General features: G+C 37.7%; 1 protein-coding gene across 1 annotated transcript; it reads left to right on the top strand.

The window, feature by feature from the left end:
• The first annotated feature begins 6,348 nt into the window (after positions 1–6,348).
• On the top strand, positions 6,349–19,031 carry LOC139733714 (uncharacterized). The gene is made up of 10 exons (XM_071644526.1): positions 6,349–6,449; positions 6,901–7,082; positions 8,178–8,280; positions 12,591–12,744; positions 13,900–14,098; positions 14,764–15,022; positions 15,545–15,710; positions 16,168–16,256; positions 17,821–17,902; positions 18,607–19,031. Exons 1-10 carry the CDS (start codon positions 6,351–6,353, stop codon positions 18,792–18,794), a joined length of 1,521 nt encoding a protein of 506 aa, XP_071500627.1. The 5' UTR covers positions 6,349–6,350; the 3' UTR covers positions 18,795–19,031.
• Positions 19,032–19,255: the final 224 nt, after the last annotated feature.

Here is a 19,255-nt window from a genome sequence, read left to right as displayed (position 1 = left end):
CTCTTCATTTCTATTCTTTCCTTCATTTCTAATCTCATCTTCTCTTTCTCCATTTCCAATCTAGCAAGTTCAAGCCGTGTTTGATCAGAAATTTGAGCTTGATCTGGAGTGTCAATTTCTTCTTTGAGCTCCATGTGACCAGCTACTAAGTCAAGAATCTCTGCCTTTCTTGCACCTTGTGGAACATCTACCTTCAAATGCTGTGCAACAGCAGTCAAATCACATTTGCGTAACCTTTGCAAATCTTTGAGGGACAAATCTGTCCTCTGAACAAATGCCTGAACATCCATTGTACTGATTGACATTGTTACAATGTATAACACACAATATACAATTGAACAATCAACTCAACTGGTATTTTGTCTGTACCAATATTCTGGATTCCGGAACGTTCCAAATTCTAAGTTTTGGCTTAAATTCACTTCCCGGACAAGCCCCCAATTTTGTTACGACCAAAATCACTCTGAGAATGATCGCACAAAAGAAACAATCAACTGATGTTCAGGCGGTTTATTAACAGTAATATTGTGGGTACAGACTAGTAATCGGCGTCATATCAGTACAACAATGATCAATAGAAACAATTACAAATCGGTAATGGAATCACTTACAAGCGTCCAAACTATCACAAAGTCGCTACAGTTCCCTGATAGTGTCCAGATACGATGTTCGATGCACAAATGAATGATCCGCGATGCACCGATGAATGATTCCTGCGACGTAAATCCAGAGGCACAGGTTACAATAGTCCGCGTTATAATTCCAGGGTATATGTCCACAATAGATCCACAGTATAATGTTCCCAGCAAAATGTGCAGAATCCAACGACCACGTCCAGTCGATGCGTTGAATGATGATTCACTTTATATTGTCCAGCTAGGAATCCAGCCCGTCACAGCTTTGCCGTAGCAATGTCCGTTGACATTAAAATATGGAGTCCAATGAAGGCACATTAATTCTCTGCAGGCAAAATGTCTCCCAGGCCAAGTATCTCCACAAACATAACAGGTCAGCAGGTAACACAGGACTGACTATAACAAGTCGCTTCAGAGTCAGAAGTGACGTAACTCTCAGAGCAGAGGTGTTGGGTACTCTGCCTACTGCAGAATTTCTCTGGCTTATATACTATCCATTCAACCCCTTCTAGCACATTCTATAACTCTCTCCAACCTACTAGCCAGTCCAAGTGCCAGGAATCCTGGATGATTCACTGCCTATCTATGTACAAAACATCATTGCCAAGAATAACTACCAATCACATTGGGCTACAGGGACAGTGCCTCACTCAGCCAAGGTTATGTTAGCACTTCCCAGAAGATTCTGGAATGGGTGAAATCAATCTAGATTGAGTGAGCTATAATGTATTTCCTGCTACATGCATGTACTGTATAGCTACATTGTATGCCACCTAGAAAATTCTCCACTGATCTGGTCAGCCTGTATGTACTATATGTATACCACATAGAATGTTCTCCATTAATCTGGTCCACCTGTGTACATACACATTAAAACAACCATGCATACAGTACATCATACATGTACATAACTACTAGTGTGTACATTTGTGACAAAAGATATGTCTTAACAGGATGCAATAATCAAACCCGGTATTTCATGAAGTATAATTTTCCCATTTCGCGTAATGTAATGTCAATTTATCCTTTAAAGTTGCTTTTTCATATTCAGACTGTTTTGAGGTGGCGATTGCCGTAGATATTTCTTTACAGGTTGGAACTCTTCCACTTTTACGGTTAGCATAAATCATATGCTTAATCAAAATTAACACATGAATCAACAAAGCATCGAGTTTAATATTTTCCCTGAATCCAAGTAAAACACCAAGCCAATTTATATTAACAAACTGAGGAAATTTTAGTTTATTTCCTACCTCGTTCCATATTCGATAAACTAAAGGACAGTCATAAAATATATGATAATATGTTTCAACCTCTTCCCTACAAAAAAAGGAGCACAGATTTGATTGTGTTATTCCAAACTGGTGAAGTTTATCATTACAAAAAATAACATTGTGCAGAAGCTTATATTGGAATTCTCTCAGCTTCCAGTCTAGTGTTGAAATTCTAGGGATAGAAAAACAAACTGCAGTAGCCGATCTATCCATGTTTAATTCTAATACTTCTGGGTGTTTTGAAAGAAAAGAATCTTCAATGGTACCAATAAAGATATTGTAAATCATTTTTGAAGATACTGACACTAGGGGGTACACTTTTTTGTTTATATTAAGACTAATTTCAAAGACATCAGCAGGGTTATCACTCAAAATATGATCCCTCACGTTACCTGTTCTCGCCACCTTCCATTCTGCTGGAAATTTATCATACAATTCATAAAGAGAAATTAAATCGTCTGCATTTAAGCCCTTTCTAATAAAATGAGCCCCTGGTCTAATTTTTCCACAAGCGTCAATGACATGTTTAACTTGAAAAACATTAGCATTAAATAATTTTTCATTAAAGGGAAAATTTCTACCTGAAATAAAAAAATTATTAAAAATTATTTGATTTTCATTATACATTTCTTTAACAATTACATTCTTTCCTTTCAAATAATCCCAAATATCTAAAAATTCTAAATACAAATTCGGCGCTTTAATATTTAATAGCCGGGGATCATAATTACAATGAAAAATTAATCTCCCTCCTACTTTTTTAAATACATGTTCAAAAAAAAAAAAACTGTTCATAAAACTAGAAAAAAAAATCGGCAAGTGGATAGAGAGAACAGCGCCCTCAGTGTTATCCTAACCAATCAAGCAACAACTCTTTGTATTATTTTGTAGTAGGTTGTATACGACACACACGCAAACTCTTTAATCATATTCGTTTATTTCCAAACTCCCAAACCCATTTCTCTTACAATCAACCTCCACATGCTGATGCATGAATCCATTCCTATAATCAAACATCAAGCCACCGCATAGAACTTGCTCCTTTACAGAAAGAAACAAATCCCCAGTTATCCTCCGCAATAATTATATCGATATGGGGGCATATCCACAAAAGAATGACGCGAACGACTCTGCAGATACGCACGTTTATGAAATAACTTTCTCGGCAAAAACAAAACGAAAAAAAAAAATAGTGTGTGTCTGTATGTGGGGGGGGGGGGGAGAGAGACAAGGGGATTAAACTCGTGGTTGGGCCAAAGATATCCCTCCCCCCCCCCCCCCCTGCATCGACGGGAAAAACTCTCGGAACCCTTGGATAGTCATAGGTTTTTCCATGTTAGGAAAAGTGTCCTTGATGAAAACTTCTTCTCCTTTATAGCTTACGAAATAGTGTTAATTATTATTATTATTATTACTATTATTATCATCATCATCATCATCATCACCATCATTATCATCATCATTATTTATGTTACGTTCGTTCTATAAGTTATGATTTACAATGTGTATTCATTGCGTTTCATCGTACTACAATTTGTATCTACTCCATGACTGAATTTCTTTTTTCTAATTGTTTCTTTGAGACGCTCAGCGCTTAGAAACATAGTAATACGCGTTTTATAAATGATCTTTATTATTGTTATTATCATCATCATCTTATTCATCATCATCATTATTATTTATACGGCATTTCAGACATGTGAACATGCATGGGTAAACACAAAACTCATTTTGATACAGCATATCAGTAACAAAGATAAGATTATAACACAGGGTTGCTGTCACTGTAACACTATTACATAAAGACCACCGGGTATGCACAACTTTAGAATTCCATCAATAATTTTGGGTCTGATCGTGATGAAACCCTGTCATTTTATCTGTTTTTATTTACTACAAGTAATCAAAGCAATACTAAACTTAACGATGTGGAAGTGCACTTATTTCAGCATGTGTAATGTGTATTATGTATTTTCTTTGCATCACAAAAACAGTTCATTGTTTTACAATTTAGGCGATATTGATCCTGTATTATCACAGAAGACTTTGGCAGGATCTAGATCCTGCTTCCTGACAATATTATATGCCGAAATCTTTCTAGTTTTATGAAGATATGAATGAGCTCAAAGAGGGTATCGTTTTGTAGAAAGGGAAAATGTACAATTTACCTTTGTGGCCATGTACTAACACGCTCTTAGTGGTAAAATACAATCATGACATAATCAGGACAAAGAACGATTTCCCGTTTAAATTTTGATTTGCATGACGGATATCATAAGGGCAATAACAGTGAAGACGATCATGATGACAAAGATAAACGAATTTCATGACAATATCGTGACAATAATAGATGATAGCCATGAGAGGATGATAATGATAAAAATGAAACAGATAGATTCAAGATAACATAATGACAACGATGACGATGATAACAGTGATGATGAATATCGATAATAATGAAAATGCACATCTTCAGTTATTAAAATAACTGTCGATGTATCAAACAGCTTTTATAGCGTAATATTTTCTGTTTGTCTTGGGGGAAAATAATACTGGGAAAAAATACAATTTATGTCCCATATTTCGTGCGAAATGATTGCTCAGAACGTAGCCATTACTTGTATGCGATGGTGTAAGTAAATAGGCCTACTAACATTCCAGCAAAACCAGCATTTTCACATGGACGCTTTACGCCTCCTTTGCCAGATGTCCGAGCTATAAACGCGCTGGTGACCACTTTTTCTTCCTAAATACCTATGTAACTCGCGCCACTACTACTAGTACTACTCTCTTATGAAAGGTTGGCAAAGTATATACGACGGCGGCAGCGGAGCTCATTCTTTATTGGTCGCTTGTTATCGATCCATCAGCATCTAGGACATCCTTTCTCCACAGACGAACCGGAGCAGCTCTGTTTTGCACTGTTTCTCTCGTATCACGGAGAAATGACAATGGGCGTGTTGTCTGTTTATGCATCACTATAGTGAAATGACGTCAACCTTTGTTATGCTAATAAATGCCATCCCCCGACGTCTCTGTTCCGGAGTGAAACTGCGCGAGGGAAACTTGGCTAAAATTTGCTAATTTTGTGGGAATGGCGGAAATCTTATTTCGTCTTGAATAATTGAGAAAAACACAAAGCTTTTTCATCGAGGAATAGAGAAAAGGAGGAAATTTCGCGTATTTACACCACTCGCACATTTGAGCTCGTCTGACAATCGCGGTAAGTTGGCATGTTAGTCCCATGTGTGGTCATATGTGTTAGTAATATGTTGACTGTGCCAATCATCGCAATTACAACTCACTCAAACGCAGGAGCATACTTTACAGAGTAGAGTAGGAGTTAAGAATCACAAGATAGTCTGTCTTGATAAATGAAGAGAAGGATACCTATTAAATACGAATACGAAGTAGCTAAGGAGAATCAAGAGCTTGCATATTCTAATTTGGGACAGGGACAGTAAACTTTAGATTTAAATATCCAATTGTCTATTAGTATTATAACTCTAATTTACTAAACTGTAAAAAAATAGATCATGTGCATATATGTGGTCTAAATTACACAGGATAGTGAAGCAACAAAGACCTAGGCCTAAACTAGTTCTACTTCTGTATTCATTATCTGCTTGATGTAGAGTAGTTGTAGACAGCCTACTCTACAAATGATATAACAAATCCCCTAGGCTTTGGCTTTGTTATGTTTATTTAGAAACACAAATATCTGTTGTAGATCTCATGGTGTCTCATGCTCAAATTATAAATTTTGTTTTATTCAGTTTCTCACACTTCACACCTCCTGTCACAGTTTCAGTAACAGTCAAGATGGGTTGCGCATCATCCAGTCCACCACCAAGACCTGCACCGGTAAGTTGATTTGACATGCTTGAGTCCATTTAATATAAGCCGCCCTCCCCGGCCCAGTGGTCTGTTTTACTCTGCCATTTTAGTGGCAGTGACAACATTAGGAATAAAAAATTGGCAAATTTCTTGGTATCAGTATACAGCCGTAATAGTCCACACAAAAGGAAATTCCCAAGGTCCAATTCATTTGTGTGAGGGGGAATTATATGTGACTTTATCAGGGAGATAAATCTCTCCTTAATTTTCTTTTTCTATGGCAAAGGTCAAGCTTGACAGTTAAAACACAGACAATCTCTATTAGCATTATAGATATTAATGACTTAATTCTAACATTCTGTGAATTTACCATGACACTTGTAAGATGCTTTGGAATATGAGTATATGCAGCATTCATTTCAGTAGTTTCAGTAATAACTGTTACATTATTATTATTTTTTTTTTTGTTGATCTGTTGCAGGGCACATACCCAACACAGCAAAAGTCAGCTGCCCCACCAAACATGCCAAGAGCTAACCCCCCACCACCACCACCAGGACCAGCCATGCAGCGGAACCCGCCAGCACCGCCACCAGCTTCAGCCATGCCTCAGAATCCACCCCCACCACCACAACCACAGTCACAACCACAACAACCAGTGCAGAGTGCACCACCAGTCAACTCACAACCACAGAATGAAGAAGTAAGCGCTCTGCCACAATCCGCCACATTTCAGCCAATACTAAGTCTTAACGATTATCAGCAAGAAGTAAAAATTATGTGCATTGACCTCTGCTTCCCTTTGCAGATGTTGTTAATTTCACTTCATGTAAAGCAAAATCTAAGTGAGTATTGTAAAAGCTGAAATTTTTGTGTACACTTATTTCCACGAATGAGGAGGTTACAAACATTTTCGTGAAATGTTGATCTAGCAATTTGACAAGGAGGCTGTCATGTGCACAGATACCAGTACATATCTTAGCGTGTGGCGATTTTTGCGACCCAACAGTGGCTCTCAAAATTCATGAAATTAAACCCTCGTGAAAATAATAGCTTTTACAGTAACTGCAGATCATCAACATCTTCATTACTCTTACTCATCTGATGTTTCACTTGCATGATAGTAAAAATCCTCTCTGACTGTCTCCCCCCAGCCTGTTCATGTTGAGCTCACAGTAGAGCTGGTGAACTCCATGCTGGAGCTTGACAACCAGGTCGCCCTGCTGGAGAGCCGTAATGTGCTGAAGCAGTGCAGCATGAAGCAGGACCAGCTGCAGCGCCTTGACGCCCAGATGAAGGCCATGGTGGCCGAACAGCAGCAGCTGGCCGAGAGGACGTAAGTTTGATGCTTAATGTTGCGAGACTGTCCTTCTGCATCTCTCCATTTGAAACTCATAGCAAGCAGGTGCTTTGTGTCAATGCTTTAGGCATACAATTTTCCATTCTAACTTTTGAAGGTTTTATGGCATACAAATGCATGTTGATTTGTGTTGATTCATGATACCCTCAACATCACTTTTGCGGTGAAACGTATATCTTAAAACAATCCATATACATTTGAATAACTTTTCTTCTATTTTTCTTCAGATTACTCGGATACACCCACAAAAAAAAACCCTTCCAAACCAAGATTCTAGTTGTGACCTCATCTGTCAATCATTGCTAAAGTACTGATATGTTTGATAAAAGACATTGGAATGCACCTTCCCTTCGGGTCAGCATAACTTGCATGCTTCTGTGATATTAATGTGACTAACAAAAGACATGGCAAGGGAACATGCAAATTACACTTGTATGCTTGGTCTCAGGGAATATATGGAATGTTTCTAGGTATTCGTTTCACTGCAAAAGTGATGTTGATGGTATCATGAATCAACACAAATCCACATTCATTTGTATGTCATAAAACCTGCAATATCTCAGATTTTTGCATTTTTTTTTTGCATTTTCTCATTTTTTAAAATCTTACTTCATGCCTATAAAAATGATACTTTAGTTGTCTGTATTTTCTTTCAGGATGTTGTACTTATGTGGTTTCATGGTAGCTATATGGCAGCTACCTTATAGGGTCAATTCCTATCCATGTGTAAGACTTCATACATCAAAGCATAGCAAATGAAATGATTAACAAAGGTGATGGCTGGATATATCTTGTACTTCAAAGAGTTTCCCCACACTTGGACATTGAATTTTGACAGGATGCAATGTGTGTTTTTATAAGAATTTACTTTTGACTTCATTGGCCCTCCTCTGTTGGATATAAGTTTTCAGCAGCCATTTTGGCTACATTTTGATAAGAATGTAAACAGATTGAGGTACAATGTAGGTTTGTTAACATTGTAATGTTAAATGCCTGTTGATTTTGAGTACATGCCTAGAAACACTATGCATAATTCATGATCATGGTGTGTGTAACTTTCAATGTACACAGGAGGAAGGAATATCAAGATGTTGTGGATCTGCAGAACAATACGTCTGTCCGTCAAATGTGGTCTCAACAACAGTTTGATCAGCAGATGGGCAAGGAACAGCAGGTAATGTGTATGATACTTCTTTATTACCCTCCTATGCCTCCTCTTGAACCTAATTCTATCAACCCCTACCCCATGGGCTTTTGCAAAGAAAACAAACAGGAAAAGGGGGAGAAGAGTTGACTTGTATGATGCAAAAAAGTTTCATATTTGTAATGGAGAAGCATCAGACTGAGAAATGAAAAGCTGGAATTTTATATTACAAGTCTGCATCCACATAATTTCAAATGCTCGTCATTCATGCTTTGCAATTATCATGCAGGCGTACCCCATGGTTTCCTGTTTATTCCCCTGAGCCTGTCATGATATATCCAATGGCCCAAAGATGTCTGTAGATGGCATAAATGTGACCCTGCATCACAAAACAAACAAAAAGTTGCCAGACATGGATTTTCAGTTAAGGGCAGATTCTAAAAGAACAGACTCTAAGCTTTAAAATGATGTATAACTCAATTCAAATGGACTCCCCTAACCTATCTAAGCACTGGAAAGAAGGCACACACTCTGGAAAAGTGTGAACTGAGAAAAGAGGCTCTGAAGTACAGCGTCTATTCAAGCGGCTAATCTTTACCAAGCTGTGCGATGAAAGGGACAAAACACAGGATGTAAACCACTAGGGCAACGACAGTGAAGAGATTATCAGATTAAACTGAAATAAAGCGTGTTCTTTTAACATTCTGTCCATGATTCATGCCAACTTTCAAAGCAGATACGTTATCCCTTCAAAAGTTATTAGACTTGAAAGTGAAGAGTGTGTAAAGGATTTTAAGAAATGAAAACGGGCCTTTAAGACATACCTGATCATTCTACTCTCCTGATCCAAAAAAAAAAGGGTTGTAGAAAAACTGCTGAAAACACACTTTCCCATTCATGTTATGATCCCAAATTACAGAATAATGTAGAAGAAGGATAAAGCTCTTTTAGAAAATATGAAAAATTCAAGATTGACTCGGTTGACCAATTTCGCCTTTTTTTTGAGCCCTCGCGTAAAATCAAGGGGTGCGACTTTTTGTTCGTTTTGTGATGCACGGTCCCAAATGGTGTACTGGGTTAGTGTTGTTATGATATGTGCAGCATGAAAATGTAATTTTGCCGGTGCCAAAACTAAGTTTACTTTTGTGACGGTGTATGTGTGTGTGTGTCAGTGGGCAAGGGTGAGCATGTGATTCAACTCCCAATATATCATGCAAAAGGACAAGCAAAACATCATGTCAGAAAATGGCAAGTGTCCAATGGTCATGAGGCCATTGCAAGGCATTTCACTGAGTTCTGTCATTACTGGCATGTAATTTATTTGAGTGTTAAAGCAATTCGTAATGTGCATTAGTTTTGAATTAGAGACAGAAAACAGTGAACAATATATTGCAAAATGGTTTATACAGGATAAACAGAGTTAGTACTCATATGCATTTTAACATCTTATGTCCTCCCAACACTTGGAGATCAGTGAAACTTGAAGTCTGTTTCAATTTTGTTTTTCAAATATTGCAAATAGGAATTCACCATCCAGCAACAGGTATTGTATTAACACGGAAGGCTGAAAATCATTTAGTAATGACACCTTTCATACTTTTCCATCCAAACATTGGCATCTCAAAGGGATTGTTACATTCATTCAATGATATCAAACAGTGATTATCAAACAGTCATATTTTGATTAAATGTCATCAGTCAAATGCTCCATTGTATTGACATCTACATGTCAGAGGGATCTTTGAATACTCAATCACTTGCATGATCACATGACACTAACGACTTAATCATGACATAAATGACACCCATGTTGAAAACATTGTTATTGCATCTCATAGAATCTCAGTGTTGATATTGTCACATTAGTATTGAATGCAGCAAAGTTGAAGGTTCATACAGCCTGTCAATGTCAATTTTCAGCGTCCGTACATTGCCATAGTGTATCATATTCACTATCTCCACTTCTGTATGCATCCTATAAATGCCTTGTGCATTTACATTATACACATACTGTGGCAGGGTCCACCACTTGCATATGTGTCAAACCACATTCAGTGCCGCCTTTGGAAAATTATAGCTGTCATACTATATCATGCTGTATGTACGTAATGTGTTGTTGTGGTCCCTGAAATCAAACGAAGGTAAATGTCAAGTAATCTTGTGAAGCCTGCAAATCAATGAGAATGTGAAAGCATAATTGTATGTTGTCTTACGAGGTCCACACTGACTTTTATAGGCTCCATTAAAATTTTTGTCTCATCATTCTCATTGAGAATCATTTCTTTATCTTGTTTACAACTGTGTGACTGCTTGTTCAGTCACAAATATGATGGTTTATGTGAAATAGGGGACATGTAGTGAAGTTTGACAAAGTCATGTTGTAGTAGAAATGTGACCTATGTGATCCTGCATCACAAAACCAACAAAAAGTTGCCAGACATGGTGTATTCTGAAAAAGCAGATTTTAAGCTTTAAAATGATGTACACAAATGGACTCTCCTAACCTATCTAGATATTAGAAAGAAAGCACTCACTCTGAAAAAGTGTGAACTGAGAAAAGAGGCTCCGAAGTACTGGGTGTATTCAAGCACTTCAATCTTTACCAGGCCATGCTCGCTGTGCAATGAATGGGACAAAAAACAGGATGTATACCACTGTAGCAAGAACAATGAAGGGATTATCAGATTGAGTTGAAATTGAGCATGCTCTATAAACACATTCTGTCCATGACTAATACCTACCTTCAAAACAGTAGCATCATCTTTTTAAAAGTTGAAAGTGAAGAATGTGTAAAGGATTTTTAAGAAATGAAAAAGGGGCCTCCAAGACAAACCTAATCACACTATTGTACACAAAAAAAAAGTGTTCTAGAAAAACTGTTAAAGACACAATTTCCCATTTATTTTACGATCCCAAACTTACGAATGATGTAGAAGAATAGCTCTTTCAGAAAATATGAAAAACTGAAGATTGACTAAGTTGACCGGTTTCACCTTTTTGTATCGTCAGGTAAAATCAAGTGGTGCAACTTTTTGTTGGTTTTGTGATGCACGGTCACATGTTGCCAAGCTTGAAATGAAGTAAGAAAAGAAAAAGTCACCATGTTTTTTTAACCAAATGAAATTTGAGCTAAAGAATTTTCAATTTCTAAAGAAAAACTCATCTACAGATTAAAAAAAAGAAGAAAATGTCCTTTCAACACAATTACTGATTTCATCAAAATAAAATCCAGTGAATGATGGTCTTGCAGTAGAATGAATGAAGAAAGTCTGCTTAAAACACAAAGTCCGTGTGGCTGTGATATAGTACCACAGAAGCTCTTGTATGGGTTTCATTACAATTTTGTGGATGTTTTACAGGCTAGGCCAATACCCTTGTGTTGTATATTTCCTTGTCCTGTCATGTGCTCATTTGTTCTAAATCAAAAGCTCACACGTGCTGTCTGTAGCTTTCAGTGTAGGATATCATATGAACACTTAACAAAATAGCATGGTACTGAGAAAGAGTCTAGTTTGGGGAAAGGGTACATTTTACTCTGATATCCGGTTTGAAAGCTGTCCTGTTTCACTTTTTTTTTTTTTTTTTTTTTGCAATCTCCTTGCATATACTGGCACTGGCACTGCATTTATTTCCCCTTACAAGATGTGGTGTATTATATTCACAATTCTTCTCACAACCTACAGTTTTGTGTTGATTAATGCAGACTGTGCTTCCTCAAAATACATTATATGATAAGCCCCCACTTCCAAACAAATGTGAAAAAAGACACAAATCCATATGCATGCACAGACAGACAGACACACAGACACACACACATACAGTCTATCGTACACACACACACACATATATGTATATATATATATATATATATATATATATATATACATGTAACTATATCACGTTTCATACATGTACATACATTTGAGAGAAAGACTTTATATACATAACTTCCCATTATGTGATTTGATTATAATTGTGAGTCCATACAAGAGACTTATTAGTGATGCTGGGAAGTGATAGCATAATGAATGACAATTGCTACTGGTGATACTTAATTTGGTTTCCAATCCTTTTGTCAGTTTAGTAGTGAAGCAGTTTTAATGGTTTAATACTTACACTTTATATGATTTGGTTTGTATGTTTCTTTATTAAATGGATGTGCAGTAAACTGACTAATAGGTATGAATCATGAGTAAATTTACACACAAATAGTGCATGAGCAGAGAAAAAAAGTGGAGAAACGAAAACCCTGACTAGATTCAATGTACACTTGCCATTTTTGAATCGCTTGGTTGCTAGTAACCCATGCTGTAATTGGTGTAACATGTCCATCCCTGCAGGAATACATGGATGCCCTCAACCAGCAAGAGATTCACAAGAAGAAGATTATGTCGCTGACCCAGCAGCAGACGTTGATCAAAAATGAGGTGACCAACCTTCAGGGAGACCGCGACAATCTTCAGTCTCTTTATGACAAACAGGACTCCATTCTGTGTAAGTAAAAACACTGTTAAAAGGAAACGAAATTCTAAAAAAAAAACACATCGATTACCAATCTATGTCCTAGTATAGATCTGATGTGTGTATTGTTAACTTTTCAGATCTTTATGAAACTTGATGTTTCCTCAAGTTTTATTGTCGTAATTATGTATGAGTGTGAAAATGCTAGATTTTTTTTAAAACTCTTAGGCAGAAATGATATCTAATTGTGTTTTTAGAGCTATGGTGAATTTGGCAGACATCATTGTGTTACGTACCTGAAAATGAAATAAGGTTTGTTATCAAGAAGGGTCGTTAATCTGAAAATGAAATTAAGTTTGTTACCGCGAAGGGTCCTCAATCTAGAAATGGAATAGAGTTTGTTATTGCGAAGGGTCATTAATCTGAAAATTAAATAGGGTTTCTTATTCTGAAAGTTCGTTGATCAGAAAATGAAAGAAGGTTTATTAAATCAAAAAACAAAAGGAAAGTGTTTTCAATGAACCTTTGAAATTTTGTACCTTGTATCATTTCTGGGTTCAACAAATCTTCCAAATAACAAACCTTTTAACATTTTTTGGATAAATGAACCTTTGGAATAATGAATCATATTTCATTCTTGGATTAACAAGTCTTTAGAATGATGCACTGTAACCATTATTCAAGTTACACTTCTCTAGACATTATTAAAGGACTGTACGGTACTGGTTGAGGTGAGGAATCAGGTTTATAACATTTTTTGGTGAGATAATGATAAACCTCTTATGAAATATGAAAGAGCATGCAATTTCAAGAAGGATTCAATGTTCATTCGATGAAAATTAGCCTTGAAATGACTGAGATGTCAAAAAAGTGATCCTCATAAATTGACAGGCCACAACTTTTATTAGGATATCTCAGTCATTTCAAAACCAATAAATGTTTGATTCCCCTTAGAATTGTATGCTCTTTAACATTTCATAGAGTGTTTCCAAATATCTCACAAAACGTTACAAGCTGAATCCTCACCTCAACCAGTACTGTACAGTCCCTTTAATGTGGCTGTGGGTTACCTTTGTTAAAGAGAATAAAATTGATACAACATGCTCATGAATCTGGGCTGTTATTTCTGAGACAGTTTCTGTCTTTTACATAGCCATCCTTTGAATTCAATTCCATTCACCCATGTAGCAAGCATCTTTGATGGCAAGTATGGCAGTGAGGCAGAGTATCGCCTGGAAACAGAGCTGGACATGTTGATGGAGCGCAAGCAGAGGGTGGCGGTGGCCCGTTACAAGTGGAACAACTCACACACGCTGGTCAAGCATGCCTGTGGTCAGCTCAGCTTCGGCATCAGGCGGTGGGGAGATGTGCTTCAGCTCCCAGTAGAGTGAGTAAATTTTGATCCATCCTTAATAGTAAAAGTTAAGAAAGAATGTTGTTGAAAGTGTTCAGTGGTGGGCAATATTTCTGTGATAACAGCAAAATGAGGTAACTCGGCTGTAATATAAGAACTTAGACTTTGGGATATGAGTTTTCTTCAATTTGTTTTCCTCTTTACAAATGAAATTTGTAAGATCGCATCTGCTGATCTACAATTTTTAACAAACATTTCAGAAAAAACTGAACCAGGGGGCAAACATGTTGGAAAAAACAGAACCAGCAGAAATCAGTGTGATGGATCACATGACTGCTTTGCCAGTGACAAGGGGTCACATTTTACCCCCCCCCCCCCCCCAAGAGTTTTACCCCCTGAGAGGATACCAAAGAGTTTGGGCTTTGACTATCATGGTCATCATCAAGGGTCAATCAGTATCTCACCTATCCTGTTCCATTCGGGAACCAGGTAGCCTGTATATTAAGTCTATGGGGATTTCAGAATTCAGTATGAACCGGGTTAATATAAAAAAATATTTCAGCAAAGAAATGACAGCAGCTGTATAAACTGCTTGTAAAGTTTGATTGTATGTCAGTGGGTCTCCTGTCTGATTGTAGCACTGTACAGTGCCAGTTGAGTAATTTTTCCCTGTGTGTTACATCTTTTACAAACAACAGGAATAGTTCAATCAGGTACCAGTTTGCAGCCGAAGCCCGAAACAACTTTGTGGCAGCGTCACAGAACATCACGACGGCACAGCGCTACCTCAACACTATCACATTCCCATACTGCACACATGACGAAATGGCGACTCTCAATAAAGCCATCGCCAATATTTTCACAGACATGATGTCCAATGAGAGACATAAGCATGCCATGGAGTGCTATGTGACGGTTTACAGGCGATCAGCTGCTCTCGTTCAGTGGTTTGAACATGTAAGTCAAGACTCAACGACTCTTTTGTCCAAGTGTTTTCTCATTTACACTTCGCTGGCTATTATGCTATTATGTGTGCTCAGTGATCTTACCAAATCTGGAACCAATCCAATATATATTCATTAGCATTTCTGTTCAATGGACTCCATTAAAGGTTAGAGATTCTGCTTAATCAAGAGTTGATGTTTTCTATCTTGGGTAAGTTTGTTATTCATAGAATGATGTAGTGTCGAAATTATGGTTTTGTGTTTCCATGATTCAACCCTAGGTCTCAGACTGGATAAAGCTATGTAAGGAGAATCTAATCACAGTGGAAAATGTTTGCTAGGAAATGACCAAACATGATTTTATTGATCTACTGTTGAGGTTTACAATGAAGAAAATCAAGCTCACTCATAAGATGTGACATTTCAAGCTACTGGTCGAGTGGAGTGTGTTGCTCAGATTCCCTGATTGGCTTCTGTTTGGCTGGCTTCACTTTGTTAGATTTAATCATTATCCCTTGGTATCTTGTTCACACAGGTGATCAACAAGACCATTAACAAAGACCTGGAAGGGGTCACCAAGAACTTGGCCGGCAAGCAGCGAGACCTGAAGATGGAGAGGATGAAGCTGGTCCACAAGAAGGTCCGAGACCAGCTCGGGGATGAAGTCGCTAACAAGATGGAGGCCCAAGTGCAGAACACAGGTACTAAAGATTTCTCTGAGACAGGACAACATCTCTTTTACAGTCAATACAGCCCAATGCATCTTTGAGATACCCTAGGTCTCCAACTTTTGTGGAGAGCAAGCAAAATATGCAAATGTATTCAATTGCAAACATTTATGATGTACCGGGAAGCTACCGACACTTCAACAGTTCTTTTCAGCCTTGAAAAAGAATATTTAGCTCACCTGAGCCAAAGGCTCCATGATCATTTATTGTTTGACATGTTGTTTGTCGTGCATAAACTTTTTGCATTTTAAACTTCTTCTTGACCAACCCATGACGAATTTTCACTAAACTTGTTTGAGGATCCTATTCTGTCAATCAGAGGCTATTAAGACTAGATGAACTGAAAACAAAACGAATAGAACTAAAATGGAAAAATTATACCTGTGTTTCTTTTCTCATTGTTGAATCTTTGTTTTTGTTGTCCCCACAGATTCTGAGCTGACAGAAGACAAAGAGGAGCCAGAGCTAGCCATGCTGGTTGATGCAGACAGGGTGTCTCAGGCAGGAGAACTCACTGTGGTAAGTCCTTGCTTCTTTCCCTCATCCTCAGCCCCATCCGTACAAGCTTCCTAGATACACTCTCAAGATTTTCTCACATGAAGTTCGTAATGTACTGGGTAATCGGCAGGGAAATGAATTTCAAAGCACACAAATGAGAGGCAACATTCAGCAAAAATGAAATATGTCTGCCTGCTGTCATAATGGTTTGTATACAGCAGTTCTATACGAGTTCAATGTAGTGACCAGGAGCCACAGGGTTATACAGTGCACTCCCGTTATAACGAACACGGTTATAACGAAATTTCGTTATAACGAAGTAAATCTTCTGGTCCCAAAATTATCACCATTAAAGTCTATGGTAAAAAAATTGCTTATAACGAACACGGTTATAGCGAAATTTCCATTATAACGAAGTCTTTTCCGAGCGCCACAGACAAAGATAAACAAAAGAAATGTGCTCCGTTATAATGAAATGCGAATTGCTTTCGAAAATTCGTAGCGGAACAAGCATTTATAGCTTCTCTGCATGGGTGAACGCTTCACACCACTGTGTGTTCGCTCTTTGTGTCACGCACAGTTTCTGTGGGGAACTTGCGTTTATTATTGTGATACAGTTATCCCATCACATTTCACATAGCTTTCCAGTGTATGATGAGTATTCAGCAAACAGAATATGATATATATACATGGTTTTCTTGTTTTCGTTATATATTGTATTTGTTTGGTTATAACGAAATTTCGTTATAACGAAAGAAAACTGCCGGTCCCGAGCATTTCGTTATAACGGGAGTGCACTGTATTGTAAAAATGGGTGTTTTCACACAAGTAGTTTTTAACACACTGCCAATTTTTTAATGCCATGGAATCAAGACATTACATAATGGTACATGTAGTAAGCCAAAATGTTCGCTTGCTGTTATTGTCATGCTTCGGAAAAATGAAATACGTGAAACTTTCCACTTTTACAGTGTTATGATACACATTTATGGATATAATTTGGTATGTCAACAACCAGGCAAACAAAATCAGGTATTCAAATTTAGTTACCAACAGCAACAGTCATTGTGACTGATGAGGATTTTGCGAAGGCTTCTGTCCTGAGCCAAGATATGTTTTAGCGTAGTGAAAATTAGTGAAAGGATAGTGTTTTAATGAGACCACAGTTGAATAGTCTCACCTTACTTTCTCTATTCAATTGTGCTTTCTAGCTGTATGTGCATCTTATTTTTTTTTTTTTTGTGCTAAAAATAGAAGTTGTCAGAATGTGGTACCCAAAATTATTATAGCTTATTATAGTGAATGATTCATATTGACATGACTCCAGTGAATACCAAATACAGTTGAACTCCATTAATACCAAGAGGTCAGATATAACAAAACCCTATAACAAGGTGACTTTGCAGGCCCTGATTCAATACATCCTTGTTTTTTTTATACCCTGATATAGTGAGCAACGTGATATGACAAGGTTATTGTCATGGTTTTTAGAGTACTCATCGAAACGAGGTCCCCCGGGATATAACAGTCCTGTCTCTATACCCTAGTGTATGATTTTTGTCATTCTGCTTTCTTGTGCCCTCAGGAGCAGAACAATGGCATCCAGGCACCAACGCCTCTTGGTGTGGAGGAGCTCGCCCCTACCCCAGCCATGGATGATATCTTTGGTAAGTCACCTGTCAAGAGTGTGACTCCCATCATCTTCAGAATACCCTTTACCTTCTTCGTGTCACTTGAACACATCCAATCTTTCAGCATTATTCCCAAATGTGACAGGCCTGCAAGTTACTGAAAGTGTAGTCATGACATCCCCAGTTAGATTTAGAGTGTCCATGTGAATATTTTGTGTTCAAATTTGCTATATTGCATGTAACTGCTGTCGTAATGTGTCGGCCTGTTTTAAATCCTCTCTTGCATTTTTCTGCAGCGTTTCCTGCCTCTGTTCTCCTGAGTAGGTGAAAGAAAATCTAGGAGCTAAAGTTAGATTTGTTGTCATCAAATATATTGTTTTCTCTTTGTGGAAAATAGTTTAATTTTTCTATGTTTGTACTTTGTATGTGGATTATTAAACAATTCATACAGTGCACTCCCGTTATAATGAACATGATTATAACGAAATTCTTGTTAAAATAAAGTGAAAAATCAGGTCCCAAAATTGTCATCTATAACTCAATAATACCTTCTTTACTGCTATAATGAAATTTTGATATAATGAAAGAAAACTGCCAGTCCTGATGACTTCATTGTAATAGGAGTCATCTGTGCTAAACTTCTCTCCATGAGTGATGTGTCATGGTAATTATTGTGTTCTTGGTATCAAACCATGCTTGCTGATGTCACTAATTCTGCTACCTGGTTCTTTGTCACTTAGGCAACATTGAGGAGCTGAAACGGAAACACGACGAGCAGGTCAAAGAGTACGAGCGTCAGCAGGAGGTGGCAAAGACCCGGGCAGACCAGGACCTTCAGAGCAAGCTGGCAGCCCGCCGGTCCAGGCGTCAGCGACAGGCCGCTCAAGAAGCTGAGATGGCAGCCCTGCAGGACTCATCTCCTTACTAAAAGTGGGAGGAGAGACTTTGTCTCAACCATTTCTCTCACTGCGATTGTCTTTCTGCATTGATGACATCCACTTACACATCCTCTGTCCTGGTGATTTAAATTGTACAGATCAAATCTCCTATGTATATAGCATTTTGCTTTGATCAAGCTATATAGTACTTGATGTGAATGGGACCGTAGTTACTGACAAACCGCTCCTTTCACACTCTGAGAGTTGTCAGGAACAATGTTCCAAACTTCCACTTCCACCCCAGAGAGAAAATTCTTGGTATTGATGCTATCACCTTCATCTAGTTACAGCATGTGGCTTATCTTCGGAAAGTTAGACATGAATCAGACCGTTTGTGGATGTTTATCACTTGATGAAGCAACGTATTTGCTAATTTCCATGGCTGTTTTGGTCTGTCACTTTGTGTACATGAAATTATGACACTTCTTGGCGTTTTTCTGAAGGACAGAAA

The sequence above is a fragment of the Diadema antillarum genome, unplaced genomic scaffold (assembly GCF_040938485.1).
Source record: "Diadema antillarum isolate AM-2024a unplaced genomic scaffold, OU_Dant_1.0 seq00000488_RagTag, whole genome shotgun sequence".
NCBI lineage: Eukaryota > Metazoa > Echinodermata > Echinoidea > Diadematoida > Diadematidae > Diadema > Diadema antillarum.
The sequence above is the reverse complement of the archived record's forward strand: the minus strand, read 5'-3'. Positions and strand labels throughout refer to the sequence as shown.

Excerpts from the sequence above, each read along its gene's own strand:
- LOC139733714 (XM_071644526.1), top strand. The coding sequence starts at position 6,351 with ATGCCTCAGAATCCACCCCCACCACCACAACCACAGTCACAACCACAA. Across the intron at positions 8,281-12,590 it reads AGATGGGCAAGGAACAGCAG|GAATACATGGATGCCCTCAA; the intron begins GTAATGTGTATG and ends CCATCCCTGCAG. Across the intron at positions 17,903-18,606 it reads AGCCATGGATGATATCTTTG|GCAACATTGAGGAGCTGAAA; the intron begins GTAAGTCACCTG and ends TTTGTCACTTAG.